The sequence below is a fragment of the Lepidochelys kempii genome, chromosome 3, assembly GCF_965140265.1.
Source record: "Lepidochelys kempii isolate rLepKem1 chromosome 3, rLepKem1.hap2, whole genome shotgun sequence".
Lineage (NCBI taxonomy): Eukaryota > Metazoa > Chordata > Testudines > Cheloniidae > Lepidochelys > Lepidochelys kempii.
This window is the reverse complement of record NC_133258.1, coordinates 43,358,948-43,382,815: the sequence shown is the minus strand read 5'-3', so window position 1 is coordinate 43,382,815 and position 23,868 is coordinate 43,358,948. Positions and strand designations below refer to the sequence as shown.

Here is a 23,868-nt window from a genome sequence, read left to right as displayed (position 1 = left end):
AAGAAGATCGCCTTAAAGCACGGCGGGTTTAGACTGATCACTGAACACCACAGTCACCTAGCTGGTAGACAAGATTAAGGTTTGGGCCTTAATCCAGTCTTATGCCCATGTGACTCCAATTATTTCAGCTCTGCTAAACTGGAGGAACACAATGGAGAACGAGGCATGTTGTTCCTGGTTCTCTTCTCACTTATATTGGTGCAATTCCAGAGTAACTCCACTGAAGACAGTGAAAGTTTTCAACTGGCGTGAAATGAAAATCAGGCCCATTATTTTTATATTTGATTACTATATTGTAGTTTGCATAATTTACATATTTAGTGTTGCTACTTTTTGTATTAACCATGTTGTACAAAAAGAACAGATTTTACTGAAGCACTCTTTTCAGACTGAATTATTAAATAACATGGAGGTTACCTGCTGAATGTGATAAAGTAACACAATAGGAACACTTAATTCTGCAGTGAAGACATAGCTTAATTCGAGTTATCTGCCTTCAGGTTAACTACTCTTGAATTAGCCTAGCTCAAGTGAGAGCAACCACACTGAAATAACTCTTGAACAGGACATAGTGATTGTGGGAGCCTCTGATTTGTGCTAAATTTGAGATGTAGTCAATACCCCCAGCCAGTCTGAGTAAAAAACCACCACACTCAGGTAAAGGACTTTTGTGTGTGGTTGAGACTAAAGTCAGGGGCAACATATGACTTAAGAGCAAGTTAACTTTCCAGTGAGGACAAACTTCCAAACTTTCAGGGTGGTTAAGCACTGGAATAAATTGCCTAAGGAGGTTCTGAAATCTCCATCATTGCAGATTTTTAAGAGCAAGTTAGACAAATACCTGTCAGGGATGGTCTAGATAATACTTAGTTCTGATTTGAGTGCAGGGGACTGGACTAGAAGACCTCTTGAGGTCCCTTCCAGTCTTATGATTCTGTGATTCTATGGTTATTCATAGGGAAAATGATGTTGTAGGAAACTTCTCCTAAGGCCCATTCCTGCAACTTATTTCTTTGAAGTCAGAGAGACTTCACATAATTTTAGGGTGTCCTTGAGTGGAATTTATTGCAGGATGGGACCCTTACTGTGGATGACTGTTCCTTTCTCTTTGTAGGTGAACTGGACAATTTGATATGACCCACTTCATTGTGAGTGCCTCCAAATTTAATAAAAAATCAAAACCAATTCTTTCTCTCTTCCCCCTCCCATGCCACATCCACCCCTGAAGTAGTAGCTGAGACGGTAGCAAACAATCCTCATGCCCAGATTTGTTAAATGGGAAAAAAAGTATAAAACTCTTGTCTTTTAAACTTAGGTTAAATTCAGGACTTGTGTGCCATTTCTGTACACGTTACACCACTTACTGCTGTATGCTGATGGACAAGTCAGTCAGGTATATTCTGCCTCTGATTTTTTTCCCTGTACCTGCACTATGTTGTGAAGATGTGTGATGGTGAAAGTTAAGAGAATGATAGTATTTCCAGCTTAATCATATGCCACCGGCATATGCACTTAAGGCCTTGTGCATGGGAAGTTTATCCGGTTACCTCAATTGCAAATAAAATAAAATAGAATACAGGAAATTTGAGTTGATTTGGCCTTCTTGCTATACATGTGTTTGTTTGTTTGTTTTTAACTAAATATTTCAACGTCTGGGTATAACAAATACACTCTCCTACTGCTTTAACCTGGCAATATTTGTGATTTTGTGTATGATAAAAGGAATGTGAAAAATATGTTGTGAAACCCGAAGTAAGCAATAGCTACCCAGTGGAAGGGTTCTTATGGGGAAAAATGACTTAACTGGTAGGTTAACAATGTTTTTGCTTGGGATGCAACTTTTTTATATATGTTCTAAGGAATGTGAGTTATACTCATGTTGATTTTTGTTTGCTGCCTAATAGTTTCTGACTGAACAATTCACTGAAAACATTGTGTCTGTTCTTTCTAGACCTGAATTTCATAACATTCAATCTCATTGCCTTTGTGGGAGTGTCTCTACAGTGGTTTTCCTACAAAATATTCTGAAGTATTTCTAATGTACTTTGTCCCGCTAATTTGTTGAATTGCAGAAGTACAAACATTCTATACTTCTGTGCCAAACCTTCTTAAAACACTTTAAGAATTAATACAAAGTGTAGGAGTACTTGTGGCACCTTAGAGACTAACCAATTTATTAGAGCATAAGCTTTCGTGAGCTACAGCTCACTTCCTCAGATGCATATCGTGGAAACTGCAGCAGACTTTATATATACACAGAGAATATGAACCAATACCTCCTCCCACCCCACTGTCCTGCTGGTAATAGCTTATCTAAAGTGATCATCAGGTGGGCCATTTCCAGCACAAATCCAGGTTTTCTCACCCTCCACCCCCCCACACAAATTCACTCTCCTGCTGGTGATAGCCCATCCAAAGTGACAACTCTTTACACAATGTGCATGACAATCAAGTTGGGCTATTTCCTGCACAAATCCAGGGGTGGGGGGGGGATGTGAGAAAACCTGGATTTGTGCAGGAAATAGCCCAACTTGATTGTCATGCACATTGTGTAAAGAGTTGTCACTTTGGATGGGCTATCACCAGCAGGACAGTGAATTTGTGTGGGGGGGTGGAGGGTGAGAAAACCTGGATTTGTGCTGGAAATGGCCCACCTGATGATCACTTTAGATAAGCTATTACCAGCAGGACAGTGGGGTGGGAGGAGGTATTGGTTCATATTCTCTGTGTATATATAAAGTCTGCTGCAGTTTCCACGATATGCATCTGATGAAGTGAGCTGTAGCTCACAAAAGCTTATGCTCTAATAAATTGGTTAGTCTCTAAGGTGCCACAAGTACTCCTTTTCTTTTTGCGAATACAGACTAACACGGCTGTTACTCTGACACCAATACAAAGTGTGTGTGTCTGAGAGCGAGGGGGGGATGTATGCAAAGCTGGCACAATATTTTCCTTTTAATCTTACCATGTACCTCATCTTTAAAGGTCCAATACAAGGCACCCTGCAGTGAAAGGGGTGTGTCTGTTTAAGAGGAGATTTTTTTTCTCCTTGAAAGTCAATTTCAATTCTGCTATTTCACCATGAGGTGTCTGAATAGAGGCCAAACCATTACTGTCTCTTGGGAGGAAATAGCATCATTTGCATAATATTCAGTTTCAATAAGGAAAAGTTTCATTTCTGTTGAATTTTGGTCTACAATGTTCTCAGAAGCCATAGGATTGGTCAGTCTTGTTTTATTATTCTGTGGGTCAGTGTGATATTTTTCCCCATGTATTCTCCTTTTTTCTCTTAAATTTCAGGAAATATTGAATTTGATCCACAAGCTATTCATCATCCTGACAATAATACTTGTGGGAATTGGTGCCAAAACACTAAAATCAAACTTTAACTGTTTTTCACAAAACGGAAAGGCCAGTGCACCAGATAAAAAATGTATTTCCAAACATCAATAAAAAAGAATTGTATTGAGGTCATGACAGTGTAGTCTAGTACTATTATCATTGTTATTACTTATCAAGTTTATTACATAGAATAAGAAACAATCTCTCCCCCCAAGAAGCTTGCAATCTAAATAAAGAAGAGAAAGGGTAGGGGAAAGAAAGAGACTACACAAGACAGCGAACAATGTGATGGTAGCAAACATCATATTAGGTCCATTTTAGTTTTGGTTTCCATTTGTTATATACATCCTTTCAGTAGGTTTGTGTTAGAAGGGGATTAGGTAGGTGGAAAGACAAGGAAATGGAGGAGTCTTGAGACCATGAGGGTGGGAGAGGGGGAGGAGGGGAACAAATATTTGCCACAAACTGTGCAGAGTGAAAAGTGCAGAAAAAAGTGTGATGACATCACCAGTGTCCATCAGTCTCTGCTTGAACTGTTTTCTGCAGCTGCCTTGTGCTGGCTCCGTCTCTGGCTGGCTCCTCCCTGCAATTTCTTTCCAAAAGCCACAGGGCTGTAAGAGGAGCAAAATATCTCATGGCTCCAAGTAGTCCCGGAGGTGGGATCTCCCCGGAACTGTTCCGGGCCTGGGGTGCTGCATGGGAGAGTGGCCACAACTAAGCCCCATTTTGCCCCTCCCACAGTGCATTAGTACTAGAGGGATGCAATGTTCTCACGGCTCTCTGTTTCTCTCTCTGTCCATTTATTACTAACTATGTACTGAGCTATGACAGCACTATGAAATCCATTTCTGAAAAAGTCATGGGGAGACTTTCAAAGGCACAAAGGGCAGTTAACCACCCAGCTGCTCATTCTTGTTTAATTGTTTAAAATATATAAACATTTGTTTTTTATGGTGGATTACTACCAGAAGGCTATGGAAAGAGTACATTTCTTAAGGTGGGTTTTGAACAGAGGGTGGTGGGATGATGCTCAGTCCAACTCCTTTGAAGTCGATGGAATCCTTTGCACCGATTTCATTGACAGTTGAATCAAGCCCTTTTTGCACAAGCTAGAAATTAAGAATTGTTCCCCTCACATCATCTAGCCTTAGCATAGCACTAATTTTGAATAATCGAGACTTTGCATTTTACTTTTTTAAGATTTCCTTCATCAATGGCTGTTAGCCAGGTTGGACAGGGATGGTGTCCCTATCCTGTGTTCGCCAGAAGCTGGGATGGGTGACAGACGATGGATCACTTGATGATTACCTGTTCTGTTCATTCCCTCTGGGGCACCTGGCATTGGCCACTGTCAGAAGACAGGATACTGGGCTAGATGAACCTTTGGTCTGACCCAGTATGGCTGTTCTTATATTCCTAACCTGTCATGAAGTGAGTATGACAGTGAAATATGTTCCTTTGTGTTTTAGAATATAGAAAGGATGGTAAAACACAGTTTTAGTCATTTTTTCATCCTTTATTTGGTCCTTATCAATATCAAAATATTGGTATTAGTGAGCAGCCCTTTGTTCTCAAAATGAATGTAAAGAGTTGTAACTTGGTAGCAAGCTTAAGTTAAATATTGATACTTATAACAAGGTGTGAAGGCTAATTAGACAAGAGACACAAGTCGTAAAATGGCTGTTCTAGTAATTTTCTACCAAGTTGACTTCTGTAGGTGAAGCAAGTAAACAGCCAAGAATACAAATTTACATAATTTTGTTGGTGTTATTTAGCATATGTACTAAGAGGAAAGAATACTTTAGAATATTTATACAAAATGTGTCTTATAACATGACAAAAATTTGCAATACCTCTAGAGCAAGGGTCCCAAACTTGGTTTGCGGCTTGTTCAGGGTAAGCCCGTGGTGGACCGCGAGACACTTCGTTTACCTGAGCGTCCACAGGTACGGCCGCTCGCAGCTCCCAATGGCGGCGGTTCACCATTCCCGGCCACTGGGAGCTACGGGAAGTGGTGGCCTGGCCCACGCCACTTCCCACAGCTCCTATTGCCCGGGAACGGCAAACCGCAGCCACTGGGAACTGCGAGCGGCTGTACCTGCGGACACTCAGGTGAGAACTGGTGGGGCAGTCAGTAGGCTAGGAATGGGCTGCTGGGCAACCGGACTGTGCTGTTACCTGGCAGGTACTGCAAGCTCAGTGCCCAGCTGAGCAGAAGCTTTGATTTCCACTCACTCAGCCTGCACTAGTGAGTTCCCACTCACTTACCAGACTAAAACTCCAGCCTCTTCCAAGAAAGTAGAAGGGCAAGAGGAGTCCTACAACCTTAATGTGTGGAGAGAAGAAAAGGGAAGAATCCCTGGCTCCCCACTTACTATCCCTCCGTTTCTATTAGACTGCAAAAAAGATAAAGAGAGAGAAATGACTGCCTGCTATTGTGGGCTCTCTGGGAGGCAGATAATAGATTTTTCTCTTCTTTTGATTGAGAGTTGAATAAGAAGGAACTCCCAGCCTATTTAAATACTATGTTAATTTGCAGTTCTTCTGCTCACCAGCCTAGGCCTGAAAAATGGATTCTCAGCAGCTCTCCTCCCTCAGACTAGGCCCTTTTCCCCAACCACAGTTAAATTACAATAGCTAGAACGAGTGCCCTGAGGTGACACATGGGTATAGGATGGACATTAATGGGGTGAGTAAGTTGGGAATCTAAGGCACATGCTTGTGTGGCATGGAGGTCAGATATAGTTTGGGAAAGAAACAAAGTGCATTAGAAGATGAGTGAATGTGGGAGGGAGGAAAAGAATGAAATATAGTAACTTCTGTTCTTTAAAAATACTGTACTTAGATTCTTGCGGTATTCCTGGTCATATGAGAATCTAGAAGTTGGCCATGCTTAATACTATGTGTTAGTATTTGCAAGGAGTCTTTAGGATACTACAGCAATAGTATCAACATAAAATGTTGGCATTCCAAATTTATGGCTATATCATCAGAGTGGTATTATACACAGAAACATCATGAGGGATTCCAAGTTTTTATTAATTTTAAAACTACTGCTTATATTGATTTTTATTATTTATAACATTTGTGGGGGTTTTTATTTGTGCAGGTTGTCTGGATTTCAGCTGCCATCATCTATTGTGAGCACAGGATCTATCCTCACACTTTGTTTCACCACAGACTTTGCTGTGAGTGCTCAAGGTTTCAAAGCTATCTATGAAGGTAAGATCTGCCTGTTTTTATCCATGGAAGTTACTTGGAGAGTTATTGCAGGACCTCATTTTGCTTGAAATGGGTTTGTTTTGAACTGTTGGTTGGACCTCAGGGTACTCTGTTGAGACCTTGAATCCAAAACTACAAATATACTATGACTTTTCTGAATCCCAGCATGTCATTCATAGATGTAGTCTTTATTTTGAAATTGTGCATACAATCAATGGTGAAACTGAGTGCTTGAATCCATACCTGTTTGAAATTATGGTTCCAAAAATGGGTCCTGAATTATATTAATTTAAAAAATTTTATTTTTTTGTCTTCAACAATTACTTCTGAAAACTTTTTTAAATGCTGGAACTGGGATATAAAAACGTGGTTTGGATACTAATTTGATCTTGAAAATTAGTATGAGATACTTTGCTTATGGATAAAATGCTCACATTTAGAAACTGAATGGCTTTGATATTTGAAAATAATGAGACAAATAACAAAGGAGTCAATGTGAAAGATGATAAACAAGTTTGAGAATTCTGCATTTGTAGACAAGGTAAGGCCAAGGACTTCATGTCTGACATTATCTACTATGTACTTAAGTTTTAAGCTCTTAAAGCAGGAGCAGTAGTATTGAGATAATAGCTTTGAATCTTACAGGAAGGATAATACTCCTCTTTTGACTTCTTCATCCTACATTTTGAAGTTGTTATCAGATTCAGTGGTATACAGTAAATCACTTATAATTCTGAGTTGAATTATTAATTTTAGTGTAAATACTTCCTTTGTTTTTATAACTGGGAGATGATAATCTCTACATAGTTAAAGTTGTGACAAGCTTGGTTTTGAACCCTTTTCTCCCAATCCAATTTTGCAAATATGGAACCAGTCTTCCTGCAATTTCATAAGTTTAGACTTCTGACAGAGGAATTTATTTCAGAAATATTTGGGACAATAAGTTATTTATCAGCTACTACAGTATGAAAAGTCTGATTTTTCACCTTTGCTGTGTGTGAAATGTATCTCAGAAATGGCTTGGCCTTAGGAATTTGGCCTTGGTCTATTCTTTCCAAGTGTGGTGGGATAATTTTAGTTATTCACAATGGATAGCTTTTTGGTTTTGTTTTTTCAAATGTGCCAAAGTCCTGTTGATTTAGGTTTATAAGTTACTTAGACAAAAGGTTGATAACCCTGGAGCATTTATTCTGTGCATTTATTGTGGACTTCATTATATTATCCATTGACTAATAATAATTCTCTCTCTCTTCTAGACTAGTACATACCTTTCCCATATTAATTAGACACCTTGTGGCATTAATTCTGGGTGGGATATTCAAAAGTGTTATCTAAGGTTTTGTTGCTGTGACAGTGTACTATCTGAGTAATAGCTTGAAGTCTTCAGATTTGTTTATATAGGAACCAGATATCCAGCTGTGGTTGCTCTACTGATAGCTGGGGGATACCAGAATGAATTTAATTTGGTGTTTGTGTCCTATGAGCTGAATGAGAGGCCTAGTCTACACTAAATTTCTTTTAGCTAAAATTAATCACTGGTGCACTTCTGTTGGTAGCAATGCTTGGGGCAGTAGTGAATATAAGGTACTATCAATCATCAGCACTTTAATCACCATTTACTTGGGCTATCTCTAAAATGGATTAGATGACCCAGCTACTTTTCTACACTAGCATTAACCCCCATGGCTCTCACTAGTAGAGCTGCACCAATATTAATCATAGTAATAAATTTTAGCGGGAAAAAGACTAGATACAGCCTTATGGCCCATGTGGGCAAGTCCTTATGGCCCATGTCAGGAGCTTTTCTAGGGGACTCAAATAGAAACCTCAAAAATAGGAGCTATGCTATGGTTGCCTCAGCTGCAAGTAGATCTTTGAATACCTCCCCTTCCAGCAGCTGCACATGAGACCTGATCCCATCCTTGCATGAAAACTGTGCTCTCTGCTTTTCCGGTTGAGACATAACAGACTATTCAAAGGAACTTCTCTTGATTGTCTGCAAGGAAAAGATAGACAGAGCCATAGCCTGTAATATAATGACACTACTTGCTGGCCTATTTTCTTTTAAAACCCCGGTAGGAAGGGATGTAATTAACACTGACATAGATGGTGCCGCTCCCTGGTTAAACAAAATTATAATCTTTTAAATGTATTGCTGTAAAAAATGGCATTGTTCATCAGGTCTACACTACGGCTTAAGTCAATCTAATTTACATCATTCAGGGGTGTGAAAAAGCTCCCTCTCTCCCCAAGCAATGCAAGTTTCGTGCTGTCCACACCGGCACTACGTCAGCAGGAGAGTGCCTCCCGCCAACATAGCTTCCACTTCTCACTGAGGTGGAGTAAATATGCCAGTAAGAGAGCACTCTCCAGTTAGCACAGTGCGTCTTCACCAGACACGCCACAGCAGCACAGCTGCCTGGGTGCAGCTGCACTGATGTAGTGCTGTAGTGTAGACTTGCCTTCAGACAAAGTGATGACTGCCACTCTCCAGTGTAAAAAGGTGCAAAGTGTGTAAGTCACAAGAAAGGAGGAGTTTTGTGGATTTCTCTGGGAGGTCTGACCGTTGCTGACTCAGACTAGACAGATTGATGCACTTGGCATTTGTGCTCCTGAGAGTGGCAACACGGACTTCTTCCCAGCATATTTAGGGCACTCCTGTATACACCATACACTGGGAGTAAGTTCTTCCTTATTAATTGAATATTGGTCAGTCAGGAACAACATTCAAAGGGAAAAATTCATCCATAGAGAATAGATGTGTCCTGAATAATACAAAGGTAACACAAAGGACTTTAGAGCCACAAAAACTGGGCTTTTCATCACCCTATTCACAGGCATGCCAGGGGAGTTATTCCAGATTAATGCTGTTGAACTCTCCCTTGTTTCATGGCTGCAGATGAAGAGAAAGGTTCTGAAGAAGTCAAATATCAGGAACAGCGAAGTAGAAGGGTAGAAGAATTTATTTTCATAAACTTTCCACATTCTGGGAAGTTGCACAGTGTGCAATTGCAAAGCTAGCATTTTCCCCCACTTTCTTCTGAATAAGAAATTTAATCTGAATTAGCCCCTAATTGTTACACTCATACAATTAAAAATCAAATCAATTTGCAATAGATTATAGATCTATTATAGATCTATTATAGATAAAGCTATAATTCCTTAAATAATAAAATTATCTTTAAAGAAAGATTTTAAAATATTATCATGTGGAATATCCAACGTATTTTGGTAACACTGGTTCAGATCTCATGTCAGTTTTGCATTACCGTAGCTTCATTTGGCTAGATTCTCTGCTACACTAGTTTCCACTTTGCACAACACAGGGGATGCTGTCAGGGAGCAGGTTACTTTCTTCTTAATTCTCTGTCAGGGTGCTGCCCTACCTGTGCCAGATGGCAGTGGTCCCCATGGGATCATCCATGAGGTAACAGTAGCTGAGTGCAGCCTACTCCAGCCATGCTTCCTTCTCACCTCTTTCCTCCTTTGCACCCTTCACACTCCTGTGCAAGGAGGGGGACACACGAGTCATCTATACTTACCCTATGCCAACTGAAGACTTTGCACACTGGCAGAATCCTCAGGGGAAAGAGAATCCCAGTTTCTGTCCCCTGCTCGGCCACAAGGTCCAGATTCCTGGCTATTGATTTTAGTGCCTTTACTCATGATTTACACTAGTGAGTATAGGAAGTGAAATGATAATCAGGCCTACTGAATGCTGTAGGTTGCTATGAATATGTTAGTGATGTTATTAGTATTAAATAGCAGTGTGCATAGTCCAAGTTTTTATATTCATATTTCTGTGATTTACCTGCTGCCACTTAGACTCCTCATGAACATGAAATGTTGCGTCTCATGAGTCTAACCCACTGAGCAAAATTTGTACTTAAAATAAATCTGACTTTCCTGCAGTAAGCTAGCAAAAGTCATCTAGGACTGTGAACAAAGAGATCAGAGTGGTCATGTAGCCAGAATTCAGTTGTTTTTCTCTGCTAAGAACGAAACATGCTTCATCTCACCAGATTGCAAAGTTACATAGTCATTTAAAACTAGATTATCTGACACCAGAATTCTTTTTCTATATATTTTTGAATATCAGTAACTACGGTAATCTTTCAAGATCTCGCATTGAGCACTTGCTCACTCTAATCCGTTGCAGACAGTATCATGGACTAGTTGCTATTTGCCGGAATTATTGTTGAAGTAGTGGAATTTCACATCAGGTGAATCGATAGATATATGCAAAGGTCTGTGAAATTTCACAAATAGTAATTTGCAGAATTTCTTTGTAAATTATTTAAGCAAAACTATAAAAAAAAACCCCATGAATTGTACATATGTTGGCTGGCATTTTACCATTTACACTACTGGATCTTAAGGTCATAAATTGAATCTAAGACCTTACCTCAAATCTAGGAAATGGAATTTTCAGTGGGGAAGTTTCTATCTAGCATTATTCCTACTGATTGTTATTTTGTATATAGAGAGAGGTGGCAGTGTTCTGTAATACATAGGGTAATGTAATACATGGGAATCAAGTGACCAAAGTTATATTCCCAGCCCTGCTAGTGAATTGCTGTATGACTTTGAACAAGTCATTTAACCTCTTTCACTAAATTTCCTTTCATTAAAGTGGGGACAAGAATTCTTACCCACGTTTTGCAAAGCAGTTTGAGAACTACAGGTAGAAGTGCAAAAAATGCTATTCTTCTTATAAAATAGTTTGTTTTTCATACTAATATCATTTTATTATAAAATATTATTCAAAAGGAAAAAAAGCTGAAACATGTTAACACTGCCCCATACATAGAGTACAACTTCAGAAAATTGAAAAGAATTTAATGGTGTTCACATTTTAAATGATACCCCGGAACAATACATAGATTAATACTTAATTCTGTAATGCCCCCTGTAGCGGGATAGTCTAATAACCAACCTAGTAGATAGGCAGTGGCTTTACATCTAGTCATCCTGGAGGAAGACTCAGCCAAGTTGTATGTGGTGGATCTTAATCCCTCCTGAATGCTTAATACTGGGATTTGTGCTGCTACAGAGGAGCAGGGAGGCAAGGTAGGGGACCTGGGCCCCACTCTCTCCACAAGATCCCATCCCAGGGCCCTTATGGGGTTTTTCAAAGTATCTGGACCAGTTATCAATCTTCTCCTGGGTCACTTCCTACCAGACTGGAGCTCCAATGTTTGGTGTGTGGTCGCTCATTTAGAAGACACCCTAACAGTCCATCAGGAATGTCTACATTGCAAAAGAAAGTCTGTGGCACTGACTCTCAGAGCCCAAGTGAGCTGACCAAGGTCAGCCATGGCCATGCTACTAGTTTTTTATGGCAGTGTAGACATACTCTTAATGTCCTGTTCAAAGCAGTCTCTGTTAAGGCTTTCAGGTCCCCAAGGAGGCAAGGGGGGAATAGAGATCCCCACTGCTAGAGGAGCTTTAACAAGTTGTACCCACTCCTATCACAGCTTCTAGTGTCAGCCTTGCTTCCTGGTGCATCCTGCATCTCTTTCCCCAGTTTCCCTGGCCTACCAGTGTCCTTTTAAAATATTCCTCCACCATGAGCATGTCCTATACCTGTTGAGGGTGGAGCCTCTCTAGACCAGTATTGCTTTATTTCCTAAGGCCGAGGTTCAGAATGGGGTCTGTAACCCCATCACGCTTTCCAGTGACATGGCACACCATCAGTCTACTAATCTGAGAATTCCCTCTCATGCATTTGATAAGAATACCCAATGGATGTTCAGTACACAAAATGCACCAAGAAAGAAAAAAATTAATTTCAGGTTCTCTGTTCCTTATCATTTGTAAGATGAAATGACCATGTTACTTTATCTTACATTATGCTACACTGTTTTCTGCCACTAAGCAGCAAACATCAGAAGCTTAAAATTAGCTAGGCATTTTTAACCTACCTCAGTTGAGATTCCAAATGTATTTTGGCATGTAGAAATGGTAAGTGCTTAAAAACAAAACAAAACAAAAAACTGCACAACAAAAAGCCAGGAATGCTCATAACATCTCTTGACCGCCACCTTGCCACAGTGTATTTTCTTTGACGTCATGAGAGCTTGTGTAAACCCTGTCCCTCTTTCCATTCCCCCTGAGCGCACACTTGTTTTGAGCTCTCACAGTTTTCTGCTCATGTGAAGCATTAACATTTTATAAAAGAGGTCACCTTATTTCCTTGTATTTACTTTCCCTGGAGCTTGTTAAAAAAAAATCCTTTCAGCATCAACAGCAGTACATGGTGGTCCATTTTCAAGGTCTTTGAAGAATTATCTATCTTCATCTGTTACCCCCACTTTCCCACTGCTGAGTCCCTATATTTCATTTGTTTGTTTTTTCTTTTTTTATATGGTTCAATACTCCAGTCTCGCTAGGGACTGTGAAGGGACAGAATTGTTCCTTATATTTACTCAGTGGGCCCACACAAGCATCAAACAAGATTTGTTTCCTTTGGAAACTGTATGGTTTTTTGGTTTTTGGTTTTTTTTTTTTTTTTGGACTTCACATGAACCCACTGAGAGGAGACCAGAAGCTTGAATACCAGTGTGACTGTCATGGTTTGCCATTACATTCATTGGTAGGCCTACTAGGTCCGCAAGTTGTGAGCCTAACTGCGGGAAAGCAAATAACTGATGTGCTTGTCATAGGACAAAGCAGGTCGAGTTGTGTATACTCAAAATGTTGAACCAAGTTTAACTGTTTAGTGTTGTACAGGAACAGGGTCATGTTAGCATCTTTGACTTACTGGGCCCATTTATTCCCTCAAAATTAACACAATAGATAGACTGTACGTTTGACCACTCTTTCCTGTGGACACCCTTTCCAAGTGACACAGCTACATCTGCACCTCTCTCAAGAGTAGAACCTCACAGTTCATGCTTTTGTTGATTGGATCACCTGGTGACAGTACACACGTTTAGCAAGCATATTACCTTCAGCTGACACACTGGATTTAGCCCCTGGTAGGGAATCCTCTCTGGGAACTCTTACACAAAATTAAATGCAGGTACAGAAAAGAACTCATCTAAAACAGCATATTTATCCATAAGAATATCACAAGCAGAAAGAACAGGTTTAAAATAACGAAAGCTTAAAGACATACTGTCTTATCTAAATTTCGCCTTTTTTGCCTGTTTAAGGAGGTTCCATTTAACCCAGGTTCCCCTCTGCAACTGCTGCCTCTCATAGTCTCTGTCTACCCTGTCAATCTCTCTCTGCCCTTAAGTCACAGGGAGTCTTTGTATCCATTCCAAAGTCTCTTTGCTCAGAGTTCCCATCCAAAGATCTCCAGGGGTTTTGAGCATGGCAACTGAACCTGACCCGACTGGGTTGTGCATTTCTCTAAAGGGTGTCAGAGGTAATCTTTCCACATTACACTTCTAGTATTGTCCATATGAGCATCAAACAACTGACTCTGGTCTACATTCAATCCTTGCAGGATTTGTCTCTTATTACCTTTTAGGCAGCAATACCTTAACCACCAAACTTTAGACAGATAATTCCCATATTCTTCAGTGAATCTCCAGCAGACAGTATAATGTGCCTCTAGTCTTCCCCTTTCAAAGGGGAAACTCTGCCTTTTTTAGGTTTCTTCTTATGTGTGAGTAGAATCAAAATCAATGCCAACACTGTTGTAAAAAAAAGTACAGGCATTTTAATAAATATTGTCTGGAGCTGCATACATTAGCTTAGACTTTGTCATTGATTGTTAGTGTATTTGACAATAGCATCTAGTGGCAATGGGCCGGATCAGTTGCTCTTCTGTGTTTCATTAAATATTTGTCTCATGTACTATTCTGATAGTGTATTTGATGTTCTTTTCAAACTGGGTTCTTCATTAAATCTTTAAACCATGAATATATTTTTGAGTTTTTCTTTTTAATGAATGTAAAGCTTGAAATAAGATCCTTTTAGGCTGAACTTTATAGATGTATTGCTTTTTGGTACAGAAATAATTGCTTTCTTGAAATGAGTTTGGATAAAATTGTCCCTTGTTAACAAACTTTATTAATATGCAAAGTTACAGAACAGCCTTATGTAAAAAAATAGTTTGTCCTCTTTTTAGTGAACTTTATTTTTTTAAAAAAAACAAGATGTGCTCCTGTCCTATTTAGAATGAGATGGGAGGTGAGAAGGAGGCATGGCTGGAGTAGGCTGCACTCAGCTACTCTTATCTCATGGATGATCCCATGGGGACCACTGCCATCTGGCACAGGTAGGGCAGCACCCTGACAGAGAATTAAGAAGAAGTAACCTGCTCCCTGACAGCATCCCCTGTGATATGCAAAGTGGAAACTAGTGTAGCAGCGAATCTAGCCAAATGGAGCTACAGTAATGCAAAACTGACATGAACCAGTGTTACCAAAATACACTAGATCTTCCACATGATAATATCTTAAAAGCTTACTTTAAAGATAGTTTTATTATTTAAGGAATTATAGCTTAATCTATTGTAAATTGATTTGATTTTTTAATTGTATGAGTGTAACAATTAGGGGCTAATTCAGATTAAATTTCTTATTTAGAATAAAGTGGCATTTTGGTGGCCACAGTATAATGTTGTGTGTTAGCACGTAAAATGAAAAGATTTGGGATTAGGAGAACTGTGGCAGTGATGTTTCTTTGTTCTACAATGCCATCTGTTAGCTAATCAGGTGCAGTAATGCTTTAGGCTCCAAGAGAGCTCACTTCAGCCCTGACACCCAGAGCAAAGTTTTGTTGGAATGAAACTTGTACAGAATAGTAGAGGCCTTAGTAAAATGCAAATTGAATCCTTCGTGAAAGTACAGATGCTCTGTGACCCCCCACATTCTCCCTCTTTGTTCTCTAATTTTATTTTAATTGTCCCTTGCTGGAAAGACCTCAGTTTATAGGGAACTCAGTTTGGAGGTCAGAGCAAGAAAAAGTCTTTGTGTGGATTTGAGAGGATATAATACTAGAGGAAGAAGATGGAAAACAAAAATGCAGTGTAGAAATTTATTAACTTGTACAGCTCCTATAATGACTGTAATTAAGAATTTTTTAAGTTACCATTAAAATGTGCAACAGCGCCCATCAAAACTGACTCAGACACCCCACAGCTATTCCACCCCCCCATGGAAAATTTGCCTGTGTTGAAATATCAATTCAAAATAAACTAACATTCAGTCTAGTGCTGATTTGGGCGGGGACCAGGAAGCCTTCCAGAGTTACCTGAAGCTTGTCAAACTAGGGCTTAGGGACTGGGATAGGCAGTTCAGGAAAACAAGTTCCAAAGACAGGACCTTCTTGACAAAGTTCTCTATCCCCAGTCAGTCCAGGGAAACAGATATACCCTCACAGAACTCATCAGTTGTGATGGAGCACATAAAAGTAGAATTCTTCTCCCTAAATCAGAAGAATATAAAATACAACATGAGACATTTAAAAAAAAATGTACTTGCCTTTCAATAAGATAAATATTTTCCTGTGGGCAGCTATCTGACTGACCTACTGGAATGGACAAGTCATCTGATGTTATTGTTTGGTTCTTTAATTTTTAAAATATCAAATGATTTTTACTTTCCAGCTGTCTTTTATTTGATCCCATCCCTGATGCAAAGGCTGTCACTGTAACCTGAGTATTATGGATTGGGCCTTCGAAAGTAATATATGTTTGTAGTCCCCATCCCTAGTGTGATGGAGACCCTTAATTCTTTCCCCATCAAGAATTTAGTGACCCTCTTCCCCCAAGGGCCAATGGGACTTCAGTGTTCATTGATTCTACCTAGTGGCTGCGTAATAGCAAGTCCTATGACTTCTATGGCTTTCCAGTTCACAGGTACAATAAATAAAGAACCAACATATAAGCAATATTTTATTCACAGATAGGAAAAGAGTAAATTAAAAGATGGGGAAGGCAGCAGGAAAAGAAACCAAAGGTTAATAAATTAATGAGGCTCCAACCACTCCCACAATAAAACCGTACAAACTAAATACATGTAATGAGAAATCACATATCCAACTCTCCCCACAGGCCTGATCTGGATGGTGTTCTCCCTTTCTGTGAGGCCAATAGCTCTCCTTTTCAGCTAGCTGCAAGCCCTCTCAGTCCCCTAGCTACCAGTGCAAGGAGGCCTAGTGGGCTCACTGTGCAGCAGAATCTTGGGGCTCAGTCTTGCCCCTGTGGATGTGGGGATTGCAAGTTGTTTTCAGGCCCTTTCAGAGGACGGACAAAATAACTGTCTCTCTTTTGCAGGAGAGGGCAACAGGCAGGCTGCTTCTCCTCCAGCCCTGACTCCTTGAAGTCAGCTCTCTCACTGTTCACACTGTCCCTCCAGGCTCAGCTGAGTCAGCTCACGTGGCCCAGACATATGCCAACTCAACAGGCATGTAATTGATTGTCCTAGCCTGTCAGGTGCCTGATCCAGCCAGCATGGGCTATGTATCCCTCCATCACAACTGTGGCAGGCAGTCGCAGTTACAGTTGCAGTCTCTGCCTCTGTGCTGCTCCCTCTAGGAGTTGCTCCCTGAAGCCCCCACACTTGCAAGACATACATGCTCAAATAACCTCTTAATTTCACGTTGCTGTTTTCCAGAATCCTAGCTCTAGTTCCATTTGAATGATCAGTCCAACTGTCATGGTCAAGAAAGAAATTCTTTCCATACTATTTTTTAATCTGATACCATCCCTTCTCTTCTTTTCTTTTCTTTGTATCCCTGTATGGCTGGGCCCATTTGCTCCTGCCTCTGTTCAAGTCCACAAACAACTCAGAGACTTCTATGCTGGTAGAACACCTTGTGCAGTTTATTTACAATGTTGCTTCTGACAACCCTTATATGCTATACAGCCCTACTCCTTTGGCAGCAGTTCTCAAACTTCATTGCACCGCAATCTCTTTCTAACAACAAAAATTACTATGTGACCCCAAGGTGGGAAACCAAAGCCTGAACGGTCCCGAGTCCCACCAGCCCAGACGGAGGGCCAAAGCAGAAGCCCAAGGAATTCAGCTCCGGGCGGGGGACCTGTAACCTGAGCCACACTGCCCAGGGCTGAAGCTGAAGCCTGAGCCCCACCGCTGGGGGCTGAAGTCCCCAGGCGGTGGGGCTCGGGCTTCGGCATTGGCCCCAGGTCCCAGCAAGTCTAATGCCAGGTCTGGTGACCCCATTAAAATTGAGTCACAACCCACTTTGGGGTCCCGACCAACAGTTTGAGAACTGCTATCCTGTGGTCTTAGGGAGCCGTAAGCTCCTGAGGCAAGCAGGGAAGAGCAATCTCTCTTTCCCTTTCTCTGTCTGCTTCCTCACTCTTTCTTCCTTCCTGTGCCTTTTTCTATCCTCTGCCTAATGGCTTAATTAGCCTTCCAGCTCTCCTCCACTCACCATTTAGGCACAGCTCTTCTTAACGAGGTCTGTTCTACAGTGTTTAGCTTGAGCTGCAGTGACCAGAGTGCTGGCTCAACTGTTGTTGCCCAGCACTCTGTCACACTCAAGCAAAGTAAGGCAACATTTTCTAGTCCTTATTGCTTGTTGACCTCAGGGCTTGTTTACACTTAAAATGCTACAGCGGCACAGCTGCGCTGCTATAGCATTTTAAGTGTAGACACCTCCTACGCCGATGGGAAGGATTCTCCCATCTGTGTAGGTAATTCTCCTCCCCAAGAGGCAGTACCTCGATTGACTGAAGAATTCTCCCTTTTACCTAGTGCTCTCTACATGGGGACTTAGATTGGATTTACCTACACCATTCAGAGATGTGGATTTTTCACATTCCTGACATATTTATTCTACCTTAATGATCTAATATAGACCAGGCCTCAGAAATAGATCACTATTTGAGTGCCCCTGGTTAAGGGGGGTAAAATTCAGTTACACCAGTTTCATGTTCTTTCTTTTGTATGTATGTGTGTATGTAAGCAACATCAATACATTTAGAATTTGAATGAATGGTTAGAAATTATTACCTTTTAAGCTCAGTGCTTTGAAGTGTCCCAACTGATTTATTGAAGTGATACCCTAATCTGAACCTGAATTAAGGCATGCAGTCTGAAGAGTACACCTGGTCAGTCTGCACAATAGACATTTGATAGAGAAAAGAGGGTAAATTTTCTACTGTTTTCTTTGTAATGCTTAAATCCTCCCACTTGAAGCTCATTTCTTGGGGGTTTTCTTTTGCTTTTTTTTGTACTGTGTGCTACTATTCAAACTATTAAAATATCTCCTTTCCTTAACATTTTCTGCAACTGTTTGCCAAAAACAAAAAATGAATCAAGACAAAATAATTACTGCTAAAAAAAAAAAAAACAAAAAAAAAAACCCTGGTTCCTGAGAACTTGTGGCCACACTAGGAATGTGCACTTTCAGAGGACTATTTCTTGCTCTTATCATATAGTGTGTACATAGCTCCCATCAATACATTTAAGGATCTGAAAGCACTTTGCAAAACATCTAAGCCTCACAACAACCTCTGACTGACCAGAGATGACATTCTTGGTGGTTCAAGTTCATAGGCAATTCAGGTTTTTTTTAAATTAATTTTTCCTGTGTTCGCATCCATGGAGTTTCACTGACATTTCACTTTAAATGAAACTGAAAAACAGTTAGTTGTCCAAAAATTTTTAAGATTTGCTTGATTTCCATCCCAAATCATAAGAGGGTAGAGGTTAAAGAAAGCTCTTTGATGCTGTTCTGAGGTCTGGTCAACTCTAATGGTCCAGTAGGCCTCTTATATCTAGCTTTCCTTTTCTGTTTTCTGGTATGTGGAGACTTGAGAAAGCAGTTCTCTGCTAGTGTCATAAGTGGATGGCTCTTTCCAAGCTACTCAATGGCAACTGATTGACCTGATTCCCCACCTGCCGTCAGTCAATGACTGGAAAGTTCAACGCAGCTGTTTTTTCCCAGATACCTTCAGAAAAGTGAAGGTATGAAACTCCCAAATAACACCCAGAACCACTGTTCACAAATAACTTGTTACTTCAGTGAGATAGGGGACTCAGCATGCTTTTTTGGTGGAGTAGTTGCATCCATGACTAAAGTTCTGTGGACTTAGCAAGCAGTTGAGTAGAGCTTTCTCTTCATTCAGGTGCTACCAGCTGCAGTACTTAACATACCCCCTTTAGTCCATCAATCAGCCAATCTTTCATGCATATATCTAACCTATTGTATATATATGATAAAATCACTGTGCACGTGTGTATATATATATACACACACACACGTGTGCAGTGCTTTTCATCTTTTCATGTCATTCTAGTCCCTTAATAGTTGTTGATCTTCTCTGAATTACCTTCAGTTTGTTACATCTTTTTGATACTGAGGTTTCCTGCATTTACATAAAGTTTCATGGTTTTTTTGTTTAATCAGGCTAATAATAAACTATATATATATGGAATTCTACAATTAAAAATATGCATCAAAACAGGAATGACTAAATGACTGAAGCTTTGAGCTATTTGTTTTATCAATTTAAAAGGACTTAAGTCAAAAGAGTGAGAAACCTCTTTAGCTGTTACTGTACAATTAATACATAATTAGAAGCTAGTTATTTTACCCATTACTAGTTGCTAGTTTCAGATTATAGTTATAATTTTGATAAACTTAGTGTGGATACTATATTTTATAATAAAACAAACAAGTATTTTTAATCTCCTAATCCTCAAATTAGTCTTCCAAGTGATCATATAATCATTTTGGGGCAGGATGTGACCCCCTTATTTGCACGGGTGAGCAGTTATTCTCCTTATTCCCATTAACTTCATTGGGCCTACATGTGTAAGTAACTATTTGCTAATGAGTATAAACAATTCACAATCTGGCCTAATGTATGTCTTCTCATCCTTTATCCTCAGACGCCCTACCCCTTCCCCGCCCACACATACATCCCTTCCCTGTCATGTAGTCAGTTTCCTCCTGTTGTTCTCATACTAGGGCCAAATCTTGGAAACGTTTATTATACTCATTACACTACTTTGCACTACAGGCCTGATCCAAAGTCCATTGCAGGCAAAGGAAAGATTGGCTTCATTGGGTTTTGGATTCAACTCTGTTTTTGATAGTGAGCATATGCAGATACACACCTTATATATAGATAAACACCTTCATGTATATTATAAAATCCCTGGGGCAGGGACTGAATTTTTATCTTTTTTGCAGAGCTCATGATCACTTGTGCATTGCATAAGTAATAGATAATTGAAGTCCATAGTGGTGCTTCACTAAGATGACACAAGTGCATAATTACATACAATTTTAATTTTTAATCATCCCCCCCAAAATTGAAAACACTAAATCCATATATTGTTTCACTCTCTCAAAGTAAAATTAAAAAAATATATGTTTAGTACATGTCCTGTTTCATGCCACTTCACTTCTCACCTATAATTGTTAAATTGTGTTGGAGTGATTGTGGAGCTCAGGCTGTTGTGCAGAAAATATCTGCTGTGGCCTGACAATGGGATAGCTTGTAAAAGGTTGGAGATCTTGGCTCTATTCCTAGTTCATTCAGCTGACAATTGAGCTGGGCCAGGGAAAGAAATTCGGCCAAGTAGATGTGTGATTTCTATAGAAAGATGATCAAGGTTAGGCAACAGTTCATGTAATGAGTCTCTTTTATTTACCGCCTCTGAATCTTCCCACCTGATTCAGGAGGATATGAAACTGGGCTATGCTGAACACTTTTTGGGAATTACCAGAGAACTTCAGATATTAACTGCCCTCTGCACCCATGAATGACAGTTGTCTGGTCTTTGCTAGCAAAACCATTTTAAATGCACTAATGTATTAAGATTACTCTTCATTGTCTCATATCTTCTTTAGCCTATATCATTATAATGTTTTTTATAACATTTCAAAATTATTTCTCCCTGATATGATGCTAAAGTTAAACACGGTCTCCTAGTGGATTTCTTTCACTGTTCAGTCATGGATCATATACTTTCAAAGGAACTTGCCTTAAGATTCTCAGAAGCTTGCTTACTGGATTGGTGCAAGAGGCATATGCCCTGATGTGGACAAATGTTCATACAGTCCTTTTGACCACACTGGAGTTGGAGTTCATCCTTATTTGTTCATCATAGATCTGTAGGTTCTGCCCAATTGTTAGAGGTAGAGAGCAAGCCTGGAAACAGCTTTTAACTGGAAAAAAAAGGCATAAAATCAATAGGTGTGTATAATAATTATGCCTTCTAGTACCCAGCAAATTCATAGATATCCTTTTGCTAGGTTTTTTAACTATGTTAAACAAGGGATATAATTTCCTTATTACATCCTAGAGGATTTTTCCATATAAGGATGATAGAAGTGAGTCATGTGTTCTTGCAAAGCTAGAGAACTTTCAACCAAACATGCTTTTTAATATATAAAACAATTACACAAGACATAAGTGAAATTTCATTGTGTGTACCAAAACAGAATGTGTACTTCCAAATCACTGTACCTTCCATAGATATGAGGAGCATATGATCGTAAAGGGGAAGAAATGATGAACTGAACCAAACATGTGCAGCCAGCTACACAAGAAACATATATAGACTCTGCACTCTGTGGTGATAATTAAATTAAATATGTGGATAGTCTTCACTGTAGCTCTTCATGAAATACCATTATGATTATGTATGCTTAAAAAGTACAGCAGAAAGTAGTGTGAACTTGAGTACTATAAAGTAAGGGCTTGAGTATGACATTTAGGCACAACTGTGCCATGGAGGCAGTGCTGTGTCACACAACAATAGTGAAAGCTGAGGGGGAAAATAAGCTTTCTTCTGAGCAGGGATGTGCCCAAGCTTCATCATCCTTTAAATGGTGCAGCCAACTCATCCTGTTGCACGCAGCCTGTACAATGGGCTGGCACAGAAGCGGAGGGTTTGGCTATGGTCAAATGACTTCCAGGCTCTTGTAGGTTGGCACATGCATCTGTGGGCACATAGAGCAGTTTTTGTGAGCATAAGGACTGTGATTATAAATGGCCTAAGGAGGCTCCTTTTGTCCTACTCATGCTCACTTCTGATTCCACCTGACCATAAAAAAAAACCCACCATTATTGTAGGAATCATCTTTTTTGGGGGGCGGCGGGGTTTAGCTATTTTGTTTTTCACTTTGTTCTCTTAGTGTACTTTTTTCTTTAAAACAATTTTCACTTGAAATAATGAAGTACTAAAGAGCTCAGTTTCGGAAAGAAAAAGGTGGTGGGTGCATGGACAGCTGCTGTGTGTAGGATATTCAAATTATCTTTGGTGCTATCATTTCAGCTCTGCTGTAGGAGTGTAGCAAATGGCATTAATGCAATAAAACAATACTGAGCAAATTTCAGTTCTGGCCTTACATTGGCACAAAGGGTGTCCTACCATCATTGTCATATTTTATTTTTCAATCTCTAAGACATTCACACTTGTCCAATTCCTACCCACATGCCATCATTGCTGATACACACAACAAAGACTGCTCGAAAAATGACTTATTTATTGAAATAAGCCTTTTCAGGCAAGAGATGGAATATGAGAACTCAAATATATCACATCCCTGACAACATGGTTACTAAGACCCTATGCCTGTTCTCTATAATAATAGAAAATAAATCTCTTTTAAATTAGCCAAGTTCATTACATGATTGTCAAATTTTGAATTGTGTAGCAATTTTTTCACTTGATATATGTTTCTCAGAATAAAATGAAAATGAACCAGAAGTTACATACCATTTCTGAACTATAGTGTACCGTATGGCATGTGCTGCAAAATTAAATGTCATGCTCACCTTTTCAAAGGATGCAGCAGCAATGTTTTATGCAAATCTTTGAACATACCAGAGCATTTTAAAATTATTTGTCTTGTTTAACTCTTTACATTTTTAGGTTTTGTAAAGGTTTTTTTAGATGACAGATTATAGTTTAGGAGAAGAATTGAGGTTTTACCTTAAAGAAATGTTGATGTTTGCTACTATATATAGTATATATGGAATCTAATTTTCATTTTAGACTTTATGCATTATGTACTTGGGGAGCGGAAGAGAGTGTCTGTCTAATAATAATAATCCTTAAAGAGTATAGTGTTTTTTATCCATAGAATTTAAGGCACTCTACAGAGGGTGTGTAGGGTATAATTAATTATCGCCACATTTTTCCACTTTTCCCCCAACCTTCAAACATATATTTTAAGGCCAAAAATATCTAAACTGACTACTGCTGGAGACACTGGTAATATAGTGTGATTGTCAGAGACAATGATTATCTTCAGCTTCCATTGGCTTCACTTGGAATTCAATGTGCTTAGGACATCTGAGAACCAGATATCAAAAATTGTAGCCTCAGTGACTTACTTAGATTCTCTGGTCCCTGG

General features: G+C 39.6%; 1 protein-coding gene across 4 annotated transcripts in view; it reads left to right on the top strand.

Annotated features, from left to right (window-relative positions):
- The window catches only part of CSMD1 (CUB and Sushi multiple domains 1), a 2,000,616-nt gene that overhangs the window by 522,065 nt on the left and 1,454,683 nt on the right, over window positions 1–23,868 (top strand). For all 4 annotated transcript variants that reach the window (XM_073336216.1, XM_073336215.1, XM_073336217.1 and 1 more), the window contains exon 3: window positions 6,452–6,564. In XM_073336216.1, coding sequence (XP_073192317.1) covers window positions 6,452–6,564 — 113 coding nt within the window. The remainder of the gene's footprint in view (window positions 1–6,451; window positions 6,565–23,868) is intronic.